Source organism: Motacilla alba, chromosome 1 (assembly GCF_015832195.1).
Source record: "Motacilla alba alba isolate MOTALB_02 chromosome 1, Motacilla_alba_V1.0_pri, whole genome shotgun sequence".
Taxonomy (NCBI): domain Eukaryota; kingdom Metazoa; phylum Chordata; class Aves; order Passeriformes; family Motacillidae; genus Motacilla; species Motacilla alba.
Genome location: NC_052016.1, coordinates 7243119 through 7257983, shown reverse-complemented (window position 1 = coordinate 7257983; position 14865 = coordinate 7243119). Strand labels below are relative to the sequence as shown.

The 14865-nt window shown below is 42.1% G+C and overlaps 1 protein-coding gene across 1 annotated transcript; it reads left to right on the top strand.

Moving 5' to 3' along the window:
- The first annotated feature begins 1079 nt into the window (after positions 1-1079).
- ATP6AP2 (ATPase H+ transporting accessory protein 2) lies at positions 1080-13558 on the top strand. The gene is made up of 9 exons (XM_038148218.1): positions 1080-1222; positions 4054-4184; positions 6380-6502; positions 7848-7943; positions 8125-8262; positions 8961-9014; positions 10365-10514; positions 11539-11655; positions 12473-13558. The coding sequence occupies exons 1-9, from the start codon at positions 1144-1146 to the stop codon at positions 12665-12667; spliced, it is 1083 nt and encodes a 360-aa protein (XP_038004146.1). The 5' UTR covers positions 1080-1143; the 3' UTR covers positions 12668-13558.
- Positions 13559-14865: the final 1307 nt, after the last annotated feature.

The following is a 14865-nucleotide window of genomic DNA, read 5'->3' as shown; positions in this document are numbered from 1 at the left end:
GGAATATCTCCAGTGAGGGAGACTTGACACCTTCTCTGGACAATCAGTTTCACTGCACAAAGAAGGAATTCTTCCTCACATTCAGGTGGAACCTCCTGTCCATGTTTCTGTCTTTTTCTCCTGTCCCATTGCTGGGCACCACGGAGCAGAGCCTGGTCCATCCCCTGACCCTCCCTGCAGACACTGAGACAGGGATGAGGGCCCCTCTCTGCCCTCTCAGATATCTCAAGGTTGAACAGGCCCAGCTCCCTCAGCACGTCCTCAGTGAAATGCTCCAGTCCCTCCATCATCTTTGTCACCCTCCACTGGACCCGCTCCAGGAGCTTCATGTCTCTCCTGTGCCAAGGAGCCCAGAGCTGGACACAGCGCTCCAGGTGATCCTCACAGGGCTGAGGAGCAGGACCACATCCTTTGATTGTGATGATCACGGCATATTACAGGAGTATTGAACACACACTGACCAAAGTGCACAACCTGCCTGTTCCTATCACTGGCACTGACAGCTGAAGGGAGATGAGCGTGTCTGGGGCAGTCACTGAATTTGTTGGATGGAACACTGTGGACGTTCTCGACAAAATTTGAGGAAGAAACCACTGAAGGCAGGGGCATAGACAAGGGGAAGGACGAGGGCAACGACAGGGCCCGAAGGAGCCCCTCACGGCCCCACACCCAAGCATGCCCTCCCCACACGGCTGCCGAGAGGGGGGAGCCGGCACCCTGCTCTCTGAATGGTTCAATTGACTGTCAATCATAGTTTGCCCCGCCCCATCGTTGTCGGGCTGACGGACGTGGGCGGAGCGAACACCCTACTCCTCGCGCTCCGATTGGCTGAATCGGCTGCCAGTTGGCTCCGCCTCTTCGCCGCTCTCTCTGGGTTTACAGCGCGGGGAGGAAAATGGTGCGGGATCCTTCGCGATCTGATTGGCCAAGTGGGAACGCCACTCAAACAAAGACTCCGCCCCCAGCTGGACAGCTGACTGCTCAGCTCCGTGACAGGGACAGCGCTGCGTCGACGATTGGTCAGCTCTGCCGAATCCCGCCCACCCCTCCGGAATACCGCTCCTCGATTGGTTGTTGCGGCTGTCCGTCACGCGGCGGGCGGGGCGCTGGGTGTCTGTCCGCGGCGCGGCCCGGCGGCGGCTGATGGCGGACATGGGGCGGCGCGGCGGGGCCGGCCGGGCCCTGGGGCTGGCAGCGCTGGTGGCTGCGGCCTGTGTCGCCGGTGGGTGAGCGGGGACGGCCCGGCGCGGGGCAGCGCCGAGGAGAGCGGGGAAGGCCGCCTGGCCGCTGCAGGGGGAGATTGCGGGAAAGGGGCCGGGCTGCGGTGCTGGGGAGGGGAAAGGTGAAGGGGAAGCGTGAGGGGGGAATGTGAGGGGGGCGTCTGTGTCTGTGGGTGCCGGGTTCGGGACCGAGGGGTGGCAGCGGGGGCTGTCACTGTGCTGCAGCTCCCTGTCCCCCGCCCCCCATCCACCTCCATAGACGGTGCTCGAACCCTTTCATCCTGTCCCTTTCAATCCAAGGGCTGGATTAAATGAGCTATTTTGTTTTATATATATATATATATATATATATATATATATATATATATATATATATATATGTATAATATATTTATATATATATAAAATGTTAAATTATACGTTCCTATAATTTTATTGTGTAAATTCGTTCTAGAAAATTATTTTTATAGTTATAGCACAAAATTATTGCATAATTTTAGATAATATACTATATTTTTTTATAATGCATATATATAATTATATGTAGTATGTTACTTTATTAAATTAATTTATACTGGGTACAAATTATATTAAAACCCAGTTCTGTAAGCTGAGGCAGAGGGATCCAGGTCAGAGACTAGAAACATTTTTCCCTGCCAGGGTGAGCCTTTGGAATAGGTTGCCCAGGGAGGTGATGGGGTCACTGCCCTCGGAGGTGTCTAAGAGGCATCTGGACCTGGCACTGGGTGATCTGCTTTAGTGGTTTAGGGGATACAGTGGCACTGCTGGGTTGATGGTTGGACTGGATAGTCTCAGATGTCTCTCCAACTCTGATGATTCTGCGATAGACACACATAATTTTGCTATTTTGTATGAATTTTCACGTCTTGCTGAGCTGTTTCTGGGGTCCCTGCATCCTCTCTGTTACCCGCTGTGTCGGGCTCGGGATGGCACTTCCAGGCCCTGTAAATATTTCCCACTCAGTGTTCAACCTTTGGCCCTCACAAAGGCTCTTGAGAACCTGAGGTACAGCTTTGGCAGGGTAGGAATCAGGTTTACTATTCCATAGGCAATTAGAGGGAATCTGCTGATGTTCCCAACTTCAAATTTAGTTTTAAATGTAATCTTGAACAAGTCTAGTGAGGGAAATGCAGTTGTGAAGGGTTAATGCTCTGATTTAATCCACCTGAGCAATCCTGCCCTAGGTAAGCAGTTTGCCCTAAAAAATGTGACTGTGGAACAGCCCCGTGGAGAGCAGCATGGGAAATCCTGTGGATTTGTAGGCATTCTGTAAATTCTTACTTAAAGAAATTGGTCAGGAAACATTTCTGCCCTTCAAAATCTGGGTTGATCCACCATTAAAATTGGTAGCAGACCGCCCAAGGAGCACATCAATTTAAATAAATTCTTGCATCTACTCCATGAATATCACTTGGATTGGCCTCTTCCCTTCCCTTTGCCCCCTTCCCCAGCCTGCCTCTCAGAACTTTGTCCTTTGGTGTGTTTATCATAACATAGCTCAGATTTACTGTCAACATTTGTGTGCATGATCGTGAGCCAGGCTTTGGAACGGCATCTTCAAGGTCACGTTAGTTAAATTCATATTAGGGAAGCTTTTAGCTGCACAGCACATCAGTTTACTGTTGCTGTAAATAGCCTTTAGATTTGTAGATGCCCTGGAAAACTGCTGTACATCACTGCTTGGATTGGTAACCAATTTTCAGTGACCATATGAATAAATACTTCTATTTTCTTTCGACAGTTACCTTATTCATGTAATTTTGAGGTATGCAGTCAGATTCATTGTGTAATTAGAACCTGAACATACAGGCCTGCAAATAGTTATTACTCTGTTACTTGATTATTTTGTATCAAATCAGTTTTCTGGTGGCAACCTACTCACATTGCTCATTGGGGAGCGTGTGCCTGAAATTTTGCATTGTGCATGTTGCTGCTTATACACACCAAACACGTTTCAACATTTATTTAGATAAATTTTGGTGTACACAGCATTGCAACTGTGCCTGAGTGACTTTAAGACAGGAAGCCAGGTTGAAACAAGCCCCTCTCTTATTTCTGTGGAGTCTTTTCTGACTTTATTATGCAGTAAATGAGTGTCATCATAAAACAGTTTAGAAATATGTTTTTAGTCAACTTTGCTATTCCAGGTAATGGGGGAGAGAGTGGAGGGGGATCCCAGAGCAGTGAGAACCCAGTGTGGCAGATTGTGGCTCCACGCAATCAGCTCAGGTCCAGCGCTGCATCCAAGGAAGACAAACATCTCCCGGTGTCATCAGGAGGAGGAGGCAGAGCAGGGACACCAGAGCTGTTCTGCAGGAGCCAGGTTGTCCTGGCACTGCCTGGTTTAAGCCAGCACTGACAAATTCCACTGGACTTCCTGGCTCTGGGCTCAGTGGCTCTGGCTGTTGCCTGCCTGAGCAGAGGTGATGTGCCAAGCAGTCCTGGAAGCAGACAGAGCTGTGTTGGTGCTTTGTGAGCTTAACAGGATTTTGGAGTCTGCCTGGCTCCACTGAGAGTTTACTTTACCAGGTCTGAACTGTGAGACTACTTCTAGCTTGTTACACAGAACTGTGCCGTGCTGTTGTTGCAATAATTGTCCTGCTGTTGTTGATATGGATCTGTTCGTTCTTGGTCATTGCTGTATAGAAACCTTATTCTGTATTTGTATTATTTGTATTAGAATGATCAGTTCTCATTCCTGGCTTTCCATAAACTGGTAGGCATGGGAGGGAGGAAGAAGGAATGAAAGCTCAAATCTGGCCTTTTCCCCGTTATTGCAGGAGCTCTGACAGCTCTTTGTGTCTGTTTTTAGGTGTTTGTGGGGGTGAGTTCAGCATCCTACGGTCCCCTCAGTCGGTTGCTTTCCGAGACGGAAGCTGGCCGATCCCGGGCGAGCGGATCCCAGACGTTGCTGCACTCACCATGGGCTTTTCTGTTGAAGAAGTACGTTCCAGGTCTTGGTTGTGAGATGCCTCTAAAGCTGCTCACTCAAGATGCAAATCTTCCTGTCATGTGCTGGAATATATAAAATATTGCCCTGTTTGTCTTGAGGAATGCATGAATTGACAGAGGTGGTTTCCAGGATGGAGCTGTGTGGGTCATATGAGCTATGACCCAGAAGCTCACAGAAGCTGTGCTAGCTGGCTAATTTGAGTCACCAGCTGTAAAAGGAAGCCTGCAGAGGCTTTCCAGTGCTGTTCCTCAGTTCCTGAGACCTAGCTGTGTGCTGTATCCCCCCATCCATGGTCACAAAGTGAGACTCTGTGGGACCGCCATCACTTCTGGCACACAATCTCTCTGCTCTGTAGGGCTCTGCTCCTGAGTAATCTGAAGACTGAGAAATGGCTTGGCAAGGCAGGCATTTTGTCAAGTCAGCAAGCCTGTCTGCCGGGCAGAGTTAGAACAAGTATGTTGGTTACTTAGGAAATAATCCAGAGCCTTGGAAACGTGATTTGTGGTAGTGTTTCTCCACATTAAGTATTCAAATATAACTTTAGCAATGTTTAAAGTGGGGCACATGAACTGGAGCACTTGGATTGATTCTATCTTGCCTACTGAGTTTATTTGCTGGGCTTCAGCAGGCTGTTGAAGCAGTAGATGAAAGTGTAATAGCCAGATATCTTTGGCAGTGTCTGTGTGCAGCCAGATACTGAAATCTGCAGCCTGAGGCATTCTCACAGTGCTGCTGAGGGCAGCCAGTTCTCATTTCTTCCATACATCAACTAGGGAAAGAGGTTTGGTAAGGCTGGTTTGAATGCACGGCTACTTAGCCTGTGTTTTGGAATTTGAAAATACCTTGCTGTCAATTAATTCTGCTTTTTTTGTCATCAGACTAGTAACAAGCTTGTATGAGTAGTATGACTAAGCAGTAAATGTTGATTGTTTTATCAGGAAAAACCAAGGTATTGAATGGTATTGTGTGTGTTGCAAATAAAGACACCCAGAAAAACAGTGGAGTTTGGCATCCTGGGCATCCAGGGATATGTCATGGGTATCATGCAAGGAAGTACTCAGTGCTCACTCAGTGCCTCTGCCACAGCTTGGGATTAGTTTGTTGTGATGGGTCTGTAGCATCCTTTAGAAATAGTTCTGTTACTATTGATTCAAATCCTAGAAGCAGGCAGGGGAGGAAGTGTTTGATGATTCAGTTCAGCCGTGGAACTGAGAGTTCCTGAAAGCGATCCCTAAGGCAGAGGACACTGTGTGGGCAGCTTCCAGCCCTGGTGAGGAGAATACTGCAGGGCCCAGGCTCTTCTTTTGCAGCTCACATCAAAGCTGTAGTCCAGGAACATAAACTGACAGCGCAGCAAGGCCCCTGTAGAGAATTTGGAATTCTTAGTGCATTACATTGGGAATTCTCAGAGTCATTCGATATTCTTCCCTTGTTAAAGGAAAAAATACCAAACCCCATTTTTGTCCCTGATGATGCTTTAAAGGGTTTTTCCTTTCTTTCTGTGAGGTGATACAAATCATAATGTCAATGACATTTAATTCTAAAATGCAATTAACTTGGCTTAAAAAAAAAAAAAGGGTAGTTATGTCATTTAAACAAATGGGGAAATCTGCTTGCCTTTATTCCAGACAGATGAATTTGTATTTTGTGCCTGAATAAACTAGTCAGTAGCCTCCATTATGCTCTTAATGATTTGTAATTGTAGTAGGCTATAAGAAATATTTTTATATTTCTGTGCAAATTTGTACATTTAAGTTTAGTTGCCTGTTGTTTTGATTGACGTGTCTCTCTCTTCCCCTTCCTTTCCACCCTGTTTCTTTCTTGTACTGAAAATATAAAGATATTAGTGAGTTTTTTAAATTCAGCCTTCACTTACTAAATACAGGCTTAAGTATGTATAATTTAATTATGGGAAATAACTCCTCATGTATCCATTCTATATAATGTTTTCTTAGCATAGACTTTGCTGTGAAGTTACTGGCAGCTTTTAAACTAACAGCTCCTTCGTGGTTGACTGGAGGCATTACTCAAAATGAAAGCTGTGTAGTATTAACTTACTTCCCCATGAAATTTCCAATAGGCTGTCCTGCACAGATAACAGGATAAGAAGTTGTTTTGCTTTAATAGTGGGAAGAACTCTTCCCCTTGTCTGTGAAATACAGTTTCTTTTGTTATTTTGCACTAGGACCTCCCCTGGCCTGGGCTGGGCGTGGGTGATCTGTTTCACCGGCCACAAGCCACTGTTCTGGTGACAGTGAAGGGCGTGGACAAGTTGCCTGTGAAAGGGTTTTCTTACCCCATTGAGAATGTGAGTATCCACTTTTGGAACTGTCACCTGATTCCCGGGACTCCTGTGGCCTAATGACAAGTACGTGATTCTCTGCTGTAGTCCCTGATGTTCACTTATTTCCTGCTTCACTTGAAGTTTGCATATCCCCTAAACTGATGCGTCAGTCAGGATTCTGTTCAAGGTAAGAAGGCCCTTGAGATCACCCAGGGCTTCCTGCATCAAGTTCAGTTCACCATGTTTTTTTTGGCAAAGCGTGTTCTCCTTGAAAGACAGCTAATTTTAATGTTTGTACCAATCCACTTCTTCCCATGGTAACTTAATATTTTAAAATCAGAATTGTTAAGCTTTCTGCTTCATCTGACTGTGTGATAACGTTTCATATGGAGTTGATTTTTTGATGCACTGTATTGCCCTGTACGTGGTCTTTTGAGTTTTCCCCAAGTACTTGACTGTGCAATACAGCCCTTAGAAACACCGTCCCATTATATTGCATCAAGAAGAAACCAACACACATTACATTTACCTATCACTGTCTATCTTTGCTAAGGCTTCTCAGGCTTCTTACAGCAACAAAGAATCCTTTAGGTTGGAAGGGAGCTCTGGAGATTCTTATCCAATGCCGTGATCAAGCAGAATCAGCCAGAGCAAGCTGACAGCACTGTGTTCAGTCAGGATATGAGCATCTCCACAGATGGAGACTCCATCACCTCTGGGCTACCTCCGCCAGTATTTGACCACCCTTGGAGTAAAAAACTTCATTCTTGTGTTAAATTAAAATTTCCTGGGTTTAAATCTATGCTGTTGCCTCTTCTGTCATAGGACACTTTAAGCAGTGAATAGAAATGTGCCATTCTGTGTATTTTTTTAATAAAACCCACGACTAAATGTTTAAAAAAACTTAACAGTTCTGTTAGCTTGCCAGTAATGGCACTATACTGTGCTAGCATTTCTTCTATTTTCAGTAGGATTTTAATATGTATCTTTTTTAGTTTCAGCAGTTGGTCGTTCTGCTTCTATATTTTCACTCATCAGGTTTTTGGGGTTCATAACTTTCCATTTGCAGTGAGATTGTTCCCCTTTTGCATTGCTTCTATGTTTGTTGGTCTTGTTTTACTAAGAAACAAGGCTATACTCTAAGCCTAAATAATCCTCTTAATTCCCAGACATTGTCCCTTGGAGTTCTTCAGAGTATGTTGTGTTTGCCACTTAAATAAAATGTTTGTTCATAGATGCACGGGCGATGGTTTGTTTTGCACATAGGTTGTTATTAATTATTATTACTTTGGAATTGTGCATCCCTTTACTTTTCTTTCTTAGTTAAGCCCCTGTTTAACTCAAAAATCTGACCGACTTTGTCTTCCAGGCCGTTCCTTTCAGTCTGGACAGCGTTGCAAATGCCATCCATAATCTGTTTTCTGAGGAGACGCCCGTGGTGTTGCAGCTGGCCCCCAGTGAGGAAGTGAGTATTGCTTCACTCCTGGTTCCACGTGTCCCGCACAGGGAATCCTCTTTCCGCTTGTGTGGCTGGAGCAGACCCAGTTGATCACGTGAAATTCTGGGCTGGAGACTGCAAGCATGATTGGTTGTTAGCGTGTGGTGAGCGGGGGCTGTGCTGCCAGTAACCAGTGCTGTTCCTGCAGAGGGTGTACATGGTGGGCAAGGCCAACGCCGTGTTTGAGGATCTCTCTGTCACGCTGCGCCAGCTGCGCAGCCGCCTCTTCCAGGACAGCTCCATCCTCAGCTCCCTCCCTCTCAACTCCCTCAGCAGGAACAACGAGGTAAAACACATTCATCAGTGGGAACTTCTATGGGGCTTTTTTTCTAATATTTTTTCTAATATTTTTTCTAATATTTTTTCTAATATTTTTTCTAATATTTTTCTAATATTTTTCTAATATTTTTCTAATATTTTTCTAATATTTTTCTAATATTTTTCTAATATTTTTCTAATATTTTTCTAATATTTTTCTAATATTTTTCTAATTTTTTTTCTAATTTTTTTTCTAATTTTTTTTCTAATTTTTTTTCTAATTTTTTTTCTAATTTTTTTTCTAATTTTTTTTCTAATTTTTTTTCTAATTTTTTTTCTAATGTTCTATTTTTTTCTAATATTATTTTCTAATATTCTTTTCTAATATTCTATTTTTTTCTAATATTCTTTTCTAATATTGTATTTTTTCTGATATTCTTTTCTAATATTCTATTTTTTTCTAATATTCTTTGTTAGCTTGTGCTTTTCTCCTTTCTTGCTTTTTCTTCCCTCTTTCTTTGCCTAAGAGCCCACTGCTAATTTTTTTTCTAACTGAATTAACGAAGTTCAAACATTTTTTAATAAGTAACTTTATTGAAAGAGTTACTTCCTTCTAGCATGTACTGATGATGTAGTAGACAACATTATAAAATACTTGCAACAAAACAAGACTTCCCTAACTCGGGTTTCATCAAAGGAAATACTTGTCTCTGCCTCTTCCCTTAGGTTGACTTGCTTTTTCTGTCAGAACTTCAAGTCCTACATGATATTGCAAGCCTGGTAAGGTGTTTTGAAACATTTTCCCCTGTCTTGGGTCACAAACTTCAGAGATCTTTAAAATAGAGAAGCCATAGCCAGGACACGTGGCAGCCAGTGATAATTCTAATTCATAATTCTAGTGTGTCATCAGCTGGTTCCATCAGTTTAAATAAAGCATTCTCTTTGTATCAGCCCCATCACTGCAATTGTGAATGAGAGCCTTCATCATCTGTAGTTTTCTTTTGTGTTGTGTTTGGTCAGAACAGGGGCAATTCTGAAATACTTAATGAAGAATTTGCTGGGCCTTTCTTTGGTGTCTAACTCGAGAAGTATAATGGTAGTTAAGAACATGGTTTTTGCCCTGTCCACCATTTTACTTCAAAATATCACTTTACCTGAAAAGACTGGAGTGACTTTTGTGCCATGAATAGTGGTGGTGGTAGAAATGCTCCAATGGAGGGATGAGCTTTTAATTCTGAGGATCTTTTTACTAAAAAGCTGCTGTCTTGTTGCTGTGGTTTAGGGGTTTTTTTTAGTGGGTCAGTAGTGTGTGGGTCTTTTTGTTTCATTTTGGTTTGTTTTTTTCTGTGTGTCCTTTATGCTGCAGCCCTGAACTACTGAAGTGAAAGAAAGAATTGTGGAAAAACTTAAATATTCATATTAGGTAAAGGGCTAGTGGAGAGAAATGGGGCTCTTGAGAAAATGAAAGTAGAATAACTTAGTTTTGTTTTGCAGGCTAGAATTGCTGCAGTTTAAGTAGCTGGGAAGATGGGATTAAATTCCTTGTTTTCAGAGGCTGTTGTCTTGTGCAGGCAAATATCAGTGCTGCATCTTCTCACCTGCAGAAATGCAAGAATGTCACTATTCTCCTTTGAGATAATTTGAATTGTATTGGTTGGATTTTCTGAATATTGGATGATACTTCTCAAATAAACTACTTTTTTTCATGGGCGACACAAGGTAGAAGTTGCAACCTACTGAGCTTTGCAAGGGCCAGCTTCAAACAAGGAAATGCTAGCATCTAAGTCTTGTATTGTTTTCTTGTGCATTTTATTTTCATGGCAATTACAGAACAAGGATTCTGATGTCAGTAAGTATTCTATTTCTTTTTAGTACAGCTCTCTATTAACGTGGATGTAACCTCACGTTAGGAACAGATGCTACATAATGATCATCTGCTTTCTTCTGTAGAATTTAAAAAAAGAAACAATTATGGACCTCTTCTAGTTAAGTTGGCAAGAATTCCGTTTCCTGATTATGGAATATGACTGTAAAAAGTGAGACAGGATTAGTCCAAGTAAATTGGCTTTGTGCAGTGTGTTTTTAAAGTAACCTGTGTCATTTCTTTCTGCCCTCAATGTTGTGCCCAAGCTGTCTCGACACAAGCACTTAGCCAAAGATCACTCTCCAGACCTTTATTCCCTGGAGCTGTCTGGTTTGGAAGAGGTTGGGAAACGATATGGGGAGGACTCTCAGCAGTTCAAGGATGCTTCTCAAATTCTTGTAGACTCTTTGCAGAAGGTATATTTTCTACCTAATGAACAAAACTCATTGTAATACTAAGAAAATAATTTTTATTTTAACTACAAAGAAGTAACTCCATTAGTGCTGGCTTGCTTAATGCTTGTTTTTTGTTGTTTGGTTTTTAAAATGCTGTTGTTTAGTTATAAAATTGAATGTTAGAATTTGCCTCCCTGGAAAGTGTTGGCATGATTCTACAATGTGTTTAGATATTTTGAATAAAGGAGTAGGGGTGTATTGAAACCTTGTATCAACATGACTTGATGTGTTTGTTTTTCTTAAACAAACACCTTGCATTTGAAAGCACCAGAATGTCTCACAAAAAGAGGCTCTTGGAAATCTGGATCTATCTTTATCCCAAGATGTAGTGTTTAGTTTACCCTTGCCCACAAAGCTATGTAAATATAAATTTCTAAGACTTTAAAATAATTGCTGTTCATCCATCAGTGTGCTCAAGAAAAAAAATTAACTTATGATTATGTAAGACCTGTTGAAGAATTTCTAAGATCAGTCACTTTTGAGAGTTTCCCAAGTGTGATGAAAAAATTCAAAACCATCAATTTGTTAAGCCAAATACTTGTTTTCTCTAAGCATTGCTCTTTGGCCTCTTTGCCCTTAAGCAAATATATTTAAATATTAGACATATTAGCATTTGGACCAGACTAAAATATTCAGGTTCCTAGCTTCCCAATGGGAGTTTGAGAACCTGAATATTTTGTTGGAACTGACAGACACACAATTAGGAAATGATGTGGGGATGGGCCTTTTGTAAAAGGGATAACAGAGTAAGTTTCAGCCCAGAAAGCCACAGTCTGCTGAACAGTGACTGGAGGTCTGAAAAAGGCTTTGTAAACCAGGGGAAGGCTGACACTTTGGGAAATTCTAAAATAATGTAAACTTTTATAGCTTTCCATAATTATTCCTGAAGCTGACGTCTTTTATTTTACTACATCTTGCTAACAGAACTCTGCTTAATTCCTAGCTACAGTGTAGGCTTTCAATTAAACCACCTTTTCTCTTCCAGTTTGCAGATGAGATGTTTAATCTGTATGGTGGCAATGCAGTAGTAGAAGTGGTGGCTGTGAAGGAGTTTAACTCTCCCCTCTCAAGGAAGACTCGCTCCATTCTCCAGGCTTCACAGGTAGTAGAGCCACATTTTTCTACATCTCATTTATTAAAAGTGTTTTTAAGTGTTATTAAAAGATCCAAAGTGTTTTAGTTCACCTGAGTGTAACTTTTTTTCAAGGACTAAAATACTATGACTTAGGTGTGGGTGCAGCTTACTTAGTAGTCTTGATCTTCACTTTGTCATTCAGTAACTTCACTTGAAGAGGACTCTGGAGGTCATCCAGTCCAACCTACTGCTCAAAGCAGGACTAATTTAGGAGCTAGATCAAGTTGCTCAGGTTCTTGTCCAGCCAAGTTCTTGGAAAGTCCATCCGTGGAAGTCCCACAGCCCTTCTTGCTCCAAAGCATTAACCACTTCCATGGTGAAAACTTTTTCCTTTATGCCTTGTTAGAATTTGCCTTTCTGTGTTGTCTCCCCTGTGCAGTCAAGTCCTGCCTCCCAGCTCTGGGAAAACGTCTTTTCCTTGGCTGGGCTCCAGACACATGCAGTGGTCCTGTGTCATTCCAGAGGCACTGCTGGCTCCTATTCCCCTTGTCCTCCAGGAGCTCCAGTCCCTCTCTGCAGCTGCCCAGCTGCTCAGTGCCTGTGCTGTCACCTGGGTTGTTCTGCCCCAGGTTCAAGACTTTGGATTTCATTTTCCTGTCACGTTCTTCTTTTGGATTCCACTGATGCCACTCACATCATCACTTTTTTGCATTCTGTGCCCTTGCATCAGATTTGTCTAGACAAAAGTGCATCTCTCTTATTTAGGTTGCTCAGACTTTGGATGGAGTCGAGATGTTTGGTGTGCAAGCTCACTTGAAATTAATAAATGTTTTCTTTATTGCAGAGCAAAAACGAAAATCCATATAACCTTGCCTACCCCTATAACTACGACTACTCTGTAATCTTCAACATTGTTCTGTGGATGATGATAGGTCTTGCTTTAGCTGTGATAGTTATCTCCTACAACCTCTGGAACATGGATCCTGGCTATGACAGCATTATTTATAGGATGACAAATCAGAAGATAAGAATGGATTGAACTGCACCGTATTTCAGCGCAGGAAGATGATGAAGAGCAAGGTCTCCTTTAGCCTGTGTGGCAAACAAATGTCCTGACATGGTTAATTGTGGGAGCTTTTTAAAGGTGTATTTATTTCTAAGTATTTTTTCCCCCTTTCAAGACTATTTTAAATGTTAGTAAATGTAGTAGCACCAGATGGGATTTAGAAATTGAAATCTGCTTGTTCAAAAAAACCAAAACAACACTCCCTGGATGAATTGTTATTAAAGTGACATCATTCCATTTTTTTTTTTATCTTGTAACATGAGTTTTTGAAATGCCCTATACTGCCTCTGCCTGTGCAAACCAGATAAACTGAAATTGTGATAGCAACATATTGTTTTAAACTTTTGCACTGGAAGATCAGAAATTATAGCTAAATTGTTGTGTTGTATATTATGAACCAGCTGTAAATGTTTGATGTAAATATTTATAATGGTTATATGTAACTCAGAGAGGATAGTAAATATTCTTCAGCAAAATACTAAAAATAGAAGTGTTTCTATCAGCCTAGGACTCTAGTAGCATAAATGGCATTTTGATCCCATCTTGATGGCTCAGAGGTGAGCTGTACACAGAAGGATCCTTTCCCCAGAACTTCAGTGGTTGGGAGGTGAGTAACACTGGTGGCTGGTACAGTGCAAATCCTGAAGTAGCACCAGTGTGGTCATGGTCTAATGTCACATACACTTGAGAGTTCCTGTTATGATGCTTCATGTTCCTTCCATCTGTGTTGATGTTATTATTATTTAAAAAAAAAATCAGTTCTTTTTGATGATAAGAGTGGACCAACACTTGATTTAAGTATACCTGGATTATAGTCCTGCTTCAACCATTCAATAAAACAAAGAACAGTTGTTCTGGAATGCATTTATTCCTTGTGGCTTTGTAGGTGTGGCTACTTCTGTTTAGGATTTGTTCAGCTGACCGGGGCAGGTGTGTCAGCATCTGATGTGTGGCAGTGGCCCTAAGGCTGCAGCGGTTTAGTTTAAACTGTCCTTCAAAAGAAAAATAGTTTTGTGGTATTTTCCTAAACCAGATGGTGAGTGTAGTTTAAACAAGTGGTTGATCTCTGGCTTGGGTCTTTTTTAGAGCTACCTCCTTAGAAACTCATTTGCTCTTATGGTAAAAGGGGATCTTCCAGACTTAGAGCAGCATGAATGGAAACTCCTTTTTATCATCTTGCCCTCTAATGTGCTAAACTTTCCTTGCCGTTAGGAGATAATTGTTCCACTTCCAGAAAAGATGTTCTCACTGAATTAGTCTCGTTTCCTGGGAATGTCTGAACCGGGGGCATTGAAATTGTTCATGTCTTGGAGATCCTGGACAGTGATTCAGGTTGAAATGAGCAAATTGCAGGTTTGCTTGAGTCCAAGAAATCCAGTTCAGTATATGTTGCAATCACTTGAAATTACTTTTAATGGCATTTAAAGTTAATCTGGATGATTGCTAGCAGTAGATGGAAAGGAAGAGTTGCACTGGCAGTTTCTCTGACAGGAATGTAATTACTGAACATTCTGTAACACACCATGACAGAGTAGTCAAGGGAAGGCTCTCAGCCAGGTGTGAGAAGTAGGACGCATGATTGTGTCAATGATTATGATTAGATTTAGTGCTAATACAGTATCTAAATAACAATTCTATCATCTCTAACAGTGGTTTCAGAGGTTTGATCAGATCAGCAGTCCACTTCAGATACGGGTACAGAGTTTTACAGGAGCTGGTTGTTTAAAGGGACTGTGTAATTAATGGTAAGTATTTGCCAGTTGTATTTTAGTCAGTGTGAAGTTGGCAGTGTAGAATTTGTTTAAATGCAGGACCTGCCATTGAGATGGTCTCCGTGTGTCAGCTCTCTCCCAGCTGCTGCTGTAGGCTCTAATTTTACTTTTTAAAGCTGATCTTAGACTGCTTTGAAGAGCGAATTGCAATTCCCACTTCTCCTGTTGGTACCACATTTGTTCCTTCTCACGGCTGTAGGCCTCCAGCTGGTACTAAAGGTGCTTTTGAGGACTGTCATGTGTGCTGTGTCTTAAATACCAAATGCTTTGTGCAGCACAGGCTGCATTTTGAACCACTCCAGAGCCCCTGTACTTCAGTTTGAGTTAGGAAAGCCAGACACACTTTATTATGCAACAGTGTTTGTCCATAACTGCTAATCAAAGACAATTACAGGAATA

Coding starts and splice junctions, on each gene's coding strand:
- ATP6AP2 (XM_038148218.1), top strand. CDS start 1,144: ATGGCGGACATGGGGCGGCGCGGCGGGGCCGGCCGGGCCCTGGGGCTG. Junction 4,185..6,379: donor TGGGCTTTTCTGTTGAAGAA/GTACGTTCCAGG, acceptor ATTTTGCACTAG/GACCTCCCCTGGCCTGGGCT. Junction 9,015..10,364: donor TACATGATATTGCAAGCCTG/GTAAGGTGTTTT, acceptor GTTGTGCCCAAG/CTGTCTCGACACAAGCACTT.